At 41.4% G+C, this 11,838-nt stretch overlaps 1 protein-coding gene across 1 annotated transcript in view; it reads left to right on the top strand.

Annotated features, from left to right (window-relative positions):
* SDK2 (sidekick cell adhesion molecule 2) overlaps nucleotides 1-11,838 on the top strand; it is a 990,523-nt gene that overhangs the window by 656,479 nt on the left and 322,206 nt on the right. Inside the window, exons 11-12 of the mRNA XM_068126284.2 lie at nucleotides 6,792-6,950; nucleotides 8,246-8,348. Of these exons, the coding sequence (XP_067982385.2) occupies nucleotides 6,792-6,950; nucleotides 8,246-8,348 (262 nt within the window). The remainder of the gene's footprint in view (nucleotides 1-6,791; nucleotides 6,951-8,245; nucleotides 8,349-11,838) is intronic.

Genomic DNA, 11,838 nt, shown 5'->3' with positions numbered 1-11,838 from the left:
CGTGATGAAGTAGATTCTGTCTTTTGTTTGTTCTGTCCCGGGGTTTAATTAAGACTGTAGGTAAGCTAGTAATTTGCACTGTGTCACCTGCGTCTTATGTGTTGTAAATAAACGTGACTGCTTTCTTTTTGCTTATGTGTGTAATTAGTAAATAAATTTAGTATTATTCCAAACCTTTCTTGCTTCGTCTTTGCATTCGTCGTTTTAGTCTTTTCCAGATTGGGCAGCTGCGTTGCGATACGGCCAAAGTTTTGGGTGAATCGGTGAGTTGGGGAAGAATCGGGGAACTGTTAGTGTTAGGTCGCAGTAATACACCACCGCTCGTCAATATAACATCTTAACGTGTGGCCCTGTCAACATCTAGTTAACAACATAACATCTAGTCGTCTCGTCAACGTGTGGCCCTGAATGGGTTTCTCTCATCTCCTCTTCCTGTTCAGGCTGGAGTTCCCCAAGGCAGTGTTCTGGGCCCCGTGCTTTTTCTGGTCTTCATCAATGATCTCTCTGACTCTCTCGAAAATCCTCTATCTCTTTGCTGATGACTCCACTCTCTGCTGCTCCATTCCTCTTCCCTCAGATCGGCAGTCTGCTGCCTTCCTCACTCTCTGAAGACCTGGACAAAATCACAGACTGGTCAAACAAGTGGAACATGTCTTTCAATCCTGACAAATCTCACACTCTTACTATGTCTCTCCGAAAAGATCGACTGACAACCCTCTCCATCTACTTTCTCAACAATCCTCTCCAAGAAGTTCTGTCGCTCAAGATTTTGGGTCTCACTATCTGCCATGATCTTTCTTGGGAAAACGACATTTCCAAGCTGGCCTCCAAAGCCAGTCGCCGACTGGGCATCCTCCGCCGTGCGAAGTCCTTCCTCGGCACACCTGAGCTCCTCACCACATACAAGGCTTTCATCCGCAGCTCAATGGAATACTGTTCTCCCCTATGGGCCGGTGCTCCTGCCTCACACCTAGCTCGGCTTCACGCTGTTGAAACCAAAGCTTTCAGAATTATTGGAATCTCCCGCGATGAAGCTATCTCTGAGGGCCTTTCACTCACTCACCGCAGGCAGGTAGGTGGTCTTTCTGTCTTCTACCGACTCCTCTCCGGCCTTGCACCCCCAGCTCTCTCTGTGCTCTGTCCCCCAAATATTCCTACAGGTCGCACAAGATCTGCCAGCAACCCTCTTATGGTTAAACTGCCAAAATCTCGGCTCTCTGCTCACCTTCACTCTTTCATTCCTCTTTTCTCCCGCCTCTGGAACAAACTCCCTCACTCCCTTCAATCCCACTCCTCCCTCCAGGTCTTTAAAACAGCTGTTCACCACCATCTCTTATCTTCCCCCATCCAAAACCTTGATCTTTTCTACCCCTGCTAATTCACCCCAGATCCACCTTGTTTGAAATTCCAACTTCTTTCCTGGAAGTCCTGGCAGTGTCCATATGTTTTATACCTCTCCCACCGCCCCCTTCCCATGCCCCCCCCCCCCCCCCAAAGCCCTCGCCCTCTCTCAGATCTCTCGATGTCTCCATGTCTCTCGGTCCCTGCTCTCAAATGTTGTGTTTTGTGTCCTTCCCCCTCTCTCCCCATCTTGTCTACCGCTCCCGATGTTGTATGTTTTATGTGTCGGTTTGTCTTTCTGTGTGATTAATGTTCGCTCTTTCACGAGCCTCGATCTTGTATACAAAAAAAAAAAAAAAAAAAAAAAAAAAAAAACCGCGACAGTAACAATATATATGTATATATATATATATATATATATATATATATATATATATATATATATATATATATATATATATATATATATATATATATATATATATACTCGTATATATATATACATGCATACATACACACACAATTTGTTTTTAATTCACATGTTTTGGTTTGGATCATGGAAGGTGATTAAAAAGCTTAATTTACTAACAAAAATCGTTACTCTGTCCATGGTGATTAAAAAAATTATTTTGTGCAGTCTCATCTTGTGGATGAGGGGGTTTGAGGGTGACAGAGGGCAGAAGATGATTCACTAATCACGGTGGGGCAGTGGGACGACATGTGCATAGACTCATCAAGGAGGCGAATGGACAGGAGGAGAGGAATGAGTAATGTAAATATCGCAACCTTGGGAGAGGTAATTGGAGTTGCAGGGGTGGTAAATGAGTATGGATAAGATCGCTGCTCGGGATGAAGAATGATCTCAGGTGTTGGTATACAGATAGTATGAAGCCTTGAAGGAAATAATGCAATTGAGCTGAGTAGAGAGCCTATATTTTGTGAGTGTCACATGAAGGGGATTGCTGGACAAACACATGTGACGTGGAGGGACTGCCAAGTGATTGAGGGATTAAAGAGCAGAGGCAGCAAGTCCGAAAGATGGGCAGTAGAAAACTGCATCCAGGCCAAGAACCTATATCTGGGATGTGAAAGCAGCAGACCTTTTAATTCTGCTTATTTGTGGAATATGTGATTGATGCTGTGAAGAGGAACAGGTTGAGATGGTTTGGTCATGTGTTGAGGAAGGATGAAAGTGACTGGTTGAGAAGAGTGATGGAAATGAATGTAGAAGGAAGTAGAGGACGGGGAAGACCGAGAAAGACTTGGCTAAAGATGGTGGAAGAAGAAATGCGGGCAAGGGGGTTAACAAGGAGAGATGCAGAAAATAGGGCAAGATGGAGAAGATTGTCATGGGGACCGCAAGGCTAATCCCCGCTCTTGCAGGGAAAATGGCCTTGAAATGCATGTTGTGTGTTGTTGTATTTGTGGAATATGCCAATGAAGTGTAGAGATTTGGATTCCAAAGCATCCAGGAGAGTCAGGGCAATGGCTTGTATGGGAGAGCAATACCGACAAGGCCTTCTTTCGCAACTTGATGGAATGGTGCTCTCCTCTCTGGGCTGGCACCCCTTCCTCACACCTTGCTCAGCTTGACACAATGGAAACCAAGGTCTTCAAAATCATTGAAATCTTCCGCAATTAAGCTGAGTCTTTGGGCCTATCCCTTTCACATTGCAGACAGGTTGATGGTCTTTGATCTTCTGCTGCCTCCTTTCTTGTATTGCATGCACCCTGAACTTTCACTACCTTCTCAGTGAAAATGTCATTGTCAAGATGGTATTTTTTTTTTACAAGGAGATATTATAGTCAGGGCCCTTAGGGATATTTTGGGGCCGTTTGGTTCAAATTCTTCCAAAAGCACCAAATTTGGCCCAGATGTTGCCCATGCCATACTCTTTCGATTTTTGACGGGCGCCAAGACAGGCGCCCCCCCCCCCCCCCCCGGAGGCCCCATATTGGCAAAATACTAAATGGCCGCCACCCGGATTTGAGGAAAATCAGTTAAATAACCAAAAGGGTTGGAATCATGTATGATACCACTTTTCAGGGGTTTTCGAGGTCGAGGAATCCAATTATGATGTTATTTTGATGATGCGAGGTCAAGGTCAACCCTCAAGGTCATCTTAAAGGTCATTTTTGAGTCAAACATGTCGGTTTTTTAAAGTTTTTTGTCAAGATTTACGCGAGGTTCACCATTTTATGTTTCTGGGTTGGGTAATCGAACTCTGACCTTATTTTTGACAATTAGAGGAAATATTTACATGTCTATTTCCTAATTTTCAGGCATATGCAGTTCATCAGTCTAATTACAAAGGTACGGATTTTGATGTTTTATGAACTGTATGCCATATCCTTGTGTTTAATTTTTGTGCGATCATGATCCGGGTTCATGTATACATGATTGTATACCTGTCATAAATATGACGTCATAGGTCATGTGCCCTGGCGGCCATATTGGATTTTATGAAAACCTTTAAAATGGATCCTGCCTTCATTTTTCGATCGATTCATTTTGAACTTTGACCACTTATAGTACGCCATGTGATTGGATGCATATCCTAATTATGACGTCATAGGTCAGGTGACATGGCGGGATGGACCGGTATGGTCCCCGGATCATACCGCCCTTGGCGCCCGTCAAAAATCGAAAGAGTATGGCATGGCCAACATCTGCGCCAAATTTGATGCTTTTGGAAGAATTTGAACCAAAATATCCCTCAGGGCCCTGACTATTATGAGAAGACAAAGGAATGTGTTGAACATGAGCTTCGGAGGCAAATACCAAGTTGATCATTCTGCCTTGTCTTGAGCGTCATCGTCTGGTATGTCTTTGGAAGTGAGGGAGAAGATGGATGGGGAGCACACATCAGAGACATACTCACAATTTGCCAACAGGGTGTTGAAGGAGCCAGGTTGGACATTTTAGCCTTAATACTTGCCAAATTATGTTTTCTGTCTCACCTGAGGATAGACACCCTTTTTGCGCGTTCTGCGGAATGACCTCAGGTTGCCTTTGGTCGTATTAACCTTACATGATGAGAAAGCAAGTCGCTTAATAGCTACTGTCTCGCCACAGGATTTAGTGTACCAGGGCGTAGAGGATGGATATCATAGCTGCAGATGAGAAGGAGCAGGATTTTCTGAAATCTTTCCCTGCAAACAGATTCAATATCGGATGCAAAGACGATGGAAGACCAATCCTTTTGCAAGAAGGCAGATTGCAACCCCTAAGAGTAGGCCTGAACGAATAATCAGACTCTGCCAAACTGTGGTAGCTCTTTAACTACAGCCAGACAAATGTTTACTTTTACAAGAACATGGTCAGAGGAGCCAAATGGGGTGGAGGAAGAATAGAAAATGTTGGATGGATATCCGGCCTAGCTCCAGGGAGGGAGGCCGTACAATAAGCATGAATCGTATTGGGAAATTCCTTGATTGGTTAAGTCTCATGGAATTGCAGAAAGCCTTTGCTATGCTGCCTGAAACTGCTGCCGTGCCAACCTTGTTTAGTCTTGATTATTAAATATCAATCCACCGTGCTGTACTTTTCTACACAAGTCACTCTTCAGAAATATTTGCAACCATTAGAAGAATGCGTGTTTAATTTTACATATTTTATCATCTTTTGAAAATTATTTGTACTTTTTGCTTCAAACTACATTGAGAAAATGTCCCACAGTCTTTGTCCTGCAAAAGCACAAGCAGAATATTCCTGAGATATGGTGAATTATTTCCTGCCTTCGGTGTGAACTTGTCATCTCTCAAAGTGTTTTTTCCCCCTTAATCTTTATTAGCATCTCTGTTATTACCTCAGACGTGCATTTGCAGTCATGTCACTTCCTGTACTGTCGCAGCGCATGGCCGCACTGCCTGCTGGCTGTGCCAAGTTTGCAATCCAAGCAAGCTGTCGTTCTTCATTTTCACAGTGGCAGTTTTTTTTTATCCTTTTTTTTTTTTTCAATTCCATAAAGACCCGTTTGGCAAAGATGGGAGCGGTCTAGTAGATAGAGACTGGCTGCTCTTTGCATTTACTGGGCACTGCAGGTCATCATTTGCTTGCGTGTATGTAACTGCAAAACAATGCAAATCAATGTTATTGCAGGGTATTTTGTTGCCAGTTTCTGGCAATAAAAATGAAGAAAAAGAAACATTGTGATTACCAGCTCGGATACCATCCAGCCAATAATAAACACCAAATCACAGCTCAAAATACTATGCAATAATTTGGCTCTGTATGTATACATTTTTTAGGGCCCAATAGTTCTGATTGAAAAAAAAACTCAAGCAGCAGTGGAAAGATATTGACAAAGCTGTTGCACTAGCACAACATTGTTTCCTCTATTCTTGCAAAACACACACCCCAGATCCTCTACCACTGCTGCCACCTCAATTCTCTAACTGTTGACGGAGCTGTCAATTTCAAGACATTGTACTATGAGAGTTTGCAAATACAAACGAGCTACAACTAGAAAGCATCTGAATATGCAAAGTCCGTCTATGTCTGTTTGTATTCAGACGACGTCGTCTTCTTCTTCCGCATCCTCAACATAACGAAAAAAACCGTTTTTTTAAAAATTACAAAATGAAAATTGATCATTTTATGCAGCCATGACATTTTAGCTTTAGATTTAAAAAAAAAAGGAATCAGCTTCTTGCTTTTCATTGGTGAGCCAATTATTTGACCCAATATGTAAATTCTTAAAATTTCAGGTCAATCGGATGAAAATTGGTAATTTTACACAACCTTGACCTTGACATTTGATCTAAAAAAAAAAATAACAATCAACCCCTACAGACAGACAGACATACAGAAGTGATTAGAAAACCCTGAGGGGATGAACTAACATACTTGATTCAATAGGTTCATCAAGGGTTTGGCCTGTTTTTTTTTTGTTGGATACAAGACTGAGGCTCGTGTAAGAGCTAACATTATAGAATATATCGAAACATTAATCACAAAAAACAAACTGACACATACTGAGACAAGATGGGGAGAGAGAGGGAAGCACACAAGTCCAACATTTTAGAGCAGGGACATCGGGAGATCTGTGGGGGGTGGGAGGGTGCAGAGAAGGGGGGCGGATGGGTGGGAGAGGTATAAAACACATGGACACTGCTAGGACTTCCAGGAAAGAAGTCGGAATTTCAAAAAAGTGGATCTGGGGTGAATTAACAGGGGTAGTTCCCATCTGAAATGATAGCTTACAATGCCCAAGAACCTAGATTCAAATCCGGGAGTAGAACTTACGAACCAGTTTTGTTTGTGAAGGCTAGTGTAGATATGATAAAAGTTGTCAATTGTCTAACTAATTATCCTATAATTCACACAAAAGGACACCAATGCCTACTAATGTTTGTTCTGCACTCCACTATGAGCTTCTCTTAGTGGAAAAAGAAAATGCAAAAGATTCTTATTTGCTTCCATTTTGTTGCTTTGTATTCCTCATCAGGTGGAAAGACTCTCTCTCCTGGTTCTCCACGTTTCTCTGTGACCTCATCGGGTTCACTTTACCTCAGTCCAGCTGAGCTCCGAGATTCTGGGACATACACCTGTCGAGCGAAGAACTATCGAGGAGAGGCCTTGGCTCGGGCTCATCTTATCGTCTGGGGTAGATAACATCACATTTTATAATTGTTGCCGAAAGTGCTGAGACAATGGAAAGCATTGAAATACATTTTTGTCTTTTTATCACTGATGATGAAATGGTTTATTACCTCTGTTGCTGAAAGTGGACGGAGGTTATATATTCAACCATGTCTGTTTGTCTGTGAACAAGGTATCTCAAAACGTTGTGGACTGATTTGGTCAAAGCTGGGTGGACAGGTTGGGTGTGTGGCGAAGACGAATTGATTCGATTTTAGGGAAGACCTGGATCAGGAGACGATAATTTTAAGAGAGTCTTCACCTTTGAGAGATATGGACAAAAACTATACATAACATGATGTTTCAAAAAGCTGTGGACAGATTCGGGTGAAACCTGGTTGGATGAATTGGTTCGGTGACAAGAACAAGGCAATTCGATTCTGGTTAAGGTTCCGGATTCAGATCCGGCCTATCATTGGGATACAAAACGTAAATTGTTCACCCTTGCACAGGTATGCGCTCTACCGAGTGCTGTTCTGGTTGCCAACTGTCATAATTATTTAATAATGCGCTACTTACCTGGCGGGATCAAGGAATGTTGCAGATGGCAGGGAGTTTGGGAAGAGATTAGTTTTTACAGAGATGCAAATACCATTCCAGAAATCTCACCAATGGCTTCTTTATCCAGAGAAATAAGTCTTCTCATGATAACAACCAATTTTCAAAAATGCATAAAAAACAACACTGACAAAAAAAATCCCTGTTATAATTGCAAATGCATTTTTGTTTCTTAAGATCATTCAGTAACAATCAAAATCAAAAAGAAATCGGACTCGAATTTTTTTAGCAATTCCAGCCTTCTCGGGCACCTCCGCTGAGGCTGTTCTAACAAAAATTATGTAATGGAGACAAATAATTCAGAATTCTCTTCTTTTGTTTTTTTAAAATCAATTAATGTATTAGTCAAGAAAAGGATAAGATGTGCAAGTGGTTTGAAAAGAGGTTGGCATCTTCAGATATTTTATCCATAATGTGCAGCCTCAGTAATTGTATACATCTTTGTCGCATGTCCATAGGCAGAAAAATATGTGGGGTGCCGGTGGGGGTAAATGGGGGTTAGCGGGGTGGGTGTTGGTAGCTGAGGTTCTAGTAACATACCCCATCCCTGGAAATCGCTCCTACTTGCTCTGGTTTGTCTCAGCTGGCTTTTTAATAATTCAGTGCGATCTCCTCTGCTTTTTCCTTCTGTTCCTGCAATCTATTCAACTCTCCCACTACGACTTCTTACCACCATCACCTCCTGGACGCCTTGGACTGCAGTCCGTACTCGCATTGTGATTCCTCCCAGGGACCAGAATGTGGTGAAAGGAATGACGGTGGCTCTCCACTGCGGCGTGACCCACGACCCCGTTGTGCCCGTGAGGTAATAACCCTCCCTACGAATCAGAAAATGCCAGTGCTTGCTGCTCTTTGCATCCTTTGCAATGCCGGATGAGGGTTTTCATGACTCATTTATTGGCCATGACAACACTGCATTTTCACCATTAAAATTCCAAATCTGGCAGCTACTTTAACATTCTCTTTCCATTGTTTTGAATTACCATTATAGCTTTGGTATAAAAATTGCACAAATGCAATGCAGTTCGATTAGAACAAAAGACTACAAGCATTATCAACTACTTTTGTTGTTAATTTGTGGGCAATATACAATAACATCCCTCCTGCTATCTTTCTTACTCGGAGCCTAAATGCTGAGCTGGTCTGTAAAGTTTTAGGATTACATTTGATTGCTGGTCTGTAAAATTATAGGATTGAATTTGATTGCTTGTTTTGTTTTTTTTTGTTTTATAGTGGCATTTGATTGTAGTTTTGTAAAGGTTTAGGATTGCATTTGAATGCTGGTTTGCAAAGTTTAGGATTGCATTTGATTGATTTTTTTGCAAAGTTTAGGATTGCATTTGATTGGTTGTTTGCAAAGTTTAGGATTGCACTTGATTGGCAGTTTGTGAATTTTAGGATTGCATTTAAATGCCAGTTTGCAAAATTTGGGATTGCATTTAAATGCCGGTTTCTAAAGATTTAAGGTTTACATTTGATTGATGGTCTGCAAAGTTTAGGATTGCATTTCATTGATGGTTTGCAAAGTTTAGGATTGCATTTGATTGGTTGTTTGCAAAGTTTAGGATTGCACTTGATTGCCAGTTGGCCAAATTTAGGATTGCATTTAAATGCGGGTTTACAAAGTTTAGGATGGATTTAAATGCCGGTTTCTAAAGATGTAGGATTGCATTTGATTGCTGGTTTGTAAAGTTTAATCATCGATTTTGCATGCCAGTTTTTAAAGTTTCATCATTGCATTTCATTGTTGGCTTCTAAAGTGTTGTGATCACATTTGATTTTTGGTTTGTAAATTTTTGTGATCACATTTGAGTTCTGGTTTGTAAAGTGTTCAGATTGCATTTGATTGATGGTTTGTGAGGTGCATCAGGGTTCATACTATAGTAGTAAATTTGAACAGGGTGACGTTTGTTTCACTGCTCACATCCCTTCCCTCATCCACTTCCATGATCTTCCCTTGCTCCTATATCCTCCCAACCGAATCTTTCCCTTCTCTTTCTCTACTCCTACTGCGCTTTTCTTCTGCTCTCTCCTCTTCTCTTCCTCATTTACATTTTTTTATCTTCTCCCATCCCCCAACGTTACCCTCGTGCCCATGTAATAAATAGATGCTCATTTGCATTGTAGCAAACAATCTAGACCTTTCCTAAACATTTAAAACAAAAATGTAATGTCTCGTCAATGGTTAATGGAAATTTAAGCAATTCATCTTATTAACTTATAGGGTTGGTGGGGTAGAATGTTGGGGGAGAGGGGTAGAGAAGAGGAGGCTAAACCTTTTGTTTGGTGAAGTTATGTGAATTTAAACACAAAGCTGGCTTGTTTATACAAATCGATTCATACTCTGCAAGCACTTGTACATTTGTACTGCCTGAAAGGTAATTGGCTATATTTCTAATAGTTCGGTACCTTAACGACAGAACTGGCCGAAATAGTTACACGCCGGACAAAAGCACCAAATTTTTTTTGGACAGTCCCACATATGTGAGGATTGATTTTTTCCTAAGCTCCAAAAAATTATATGCACCTGAGGGCTGTGGCGTCACAATGATGTCACACAGTGTTACAAATGCTGGACTGGGTTAACAGGCACTCCTACTTGTTATGCTGTCCCACTTTTTGTGTTTCATGGACTATTTCGCGTGGTACTAAAGCTTATAAATTTGTTAATAAGCATTTCAATGAATTTTGTCATGCTATAAGGACCTTTATTAAGCTAAAATACAGCATTTTATTGTAGCCGATATAATATAATGTTCGTTGCTGTACTCGCACTTGTATAACACATTGTAGCTCCCAGTCATAACCAACAGAATTAAACAACTTATCTTGACTGTTTTTTTCTTAGATGATGTTAATGTGGTAAAGAAAAGGACACCCCACCACAGGTTGATATGGATTGGACAGCTTGTGTTATCTGTTAGAGAAGTACCCCAGAGCAGCTTAATTGTCCACAAAATCGCCAAAGCTGTGATGCTTTATCAGTTTACAAGGCATTCTTCGAAAATGTCGAGGAATTCAAAACCTTGGTTGCACTACCCGTGCGCATTGAGTTCGGGACTGATGCAACACCAGAACAGATCCTTACAAACAAAGCCTCTTGGCATCGTTCATGCCACCAGAAATTTAACAATGCTAAACTCAAGAGAGCAAGAGATAAAAAAACAAAAAAAAACAGGTAAACAAGACATCAGACACAACTACTCGCCGATCAATCAGGCAATCAGCACCGGGAAGCAAGGATGTTTGCATTTTTGTGACCAAACCTCGATAACCAAGCTTCACGAGTTTTCAACATTCTCTGCAGATCAGTCATTGAGAGATATGGCACTTGAAATGCAAGACCAGCGAATGCTTTGAGTACTAGCCGTGGGCTATTTGATTGCCTTGGAAAGTAAGTATCACATGTCTTGTCTCACGCAATACAGAAATCAGTACCGAACTCACCAACGGCAAATTAATACAGATACAAGCACAGACGTCGAACGAGCTAAAGCAAGAGCTTTTGCCGAGCTTGTATCGCACATAGAAAGTTTGATTGAGGATGGAACATTTATTTTCAAGCTGGGTGTCCTCCATCAATTGTTCCAGACCATGGTTATTGAGCTTGGCTGTGATAGTTCAGTGAACAAGACACGATTCAAAACCAGGCTCCTCCATCATTTCATGGATATGGGTTTACAAGAACAGTCAGATGGTAAAAACATAATTCTTGTATTTCCAGAAGGTATGCGTGACATGCTTAAACAGACTTTAGAGGAAGACAACTATGAATCAGAAGCTCTCCAGTTTGCCAAGGTTGCAAAAATGTGCAGGAAAGACACTTCTTCTATGATTAAGCACGGAATGGATGTTTTAAAGTCTGCCACAGAATTCCTCAACCCGGGCCAAATCCCGGTTCTAGCCTGCGATTGTCCCATTTTTGTAAACGCTAAGTATATCCAGTGGAATTTTCTAGAAACCCATGGAGGACACAAACTCATTATCATGTTTGGTGGGTTTCATATTGAAAAAGCTTTGTGGAACACTCTTGTGGACTTTTTAGCAGATAGTGGCTGGACTAACGCACTCACTGATTCTGGCATAGCAACGACTGGCAAGGCCGATTCATTTCTCAAAGCAGCAAACATCACAAGAACGAGACATGCTCACCAAGTGACTGCGTTGGTACTGTCAAAATTACAACGTGACGCATATGGGACTCATCTTAATTCCTCCGATGTAACAGATGACTTTAATAAATGGAAACGGCAAATGATAGAGAAAAGCCCAACCTTTCAGTTCTGGGATACTGT

Source organism: Myxine glutinosa, chromosome 10, assembly GCF_964187855.1.
Source record: "Myxine glutinosa chromosome 10, kmMyxGlut1.1, whole genome shotgun sequence".
Taxonomy (NCBI): Eukaryota; Metazoa; Chordata; class Myxini; order Myxiniformes; family Myxinidae; genus Myxine; species Myxine glutinosa.
The sequence above is the reverse complement of the archived record's forward strand: the minus strand, read 5'-3'. Positions and strand labels throughout refer to the sequence as shown.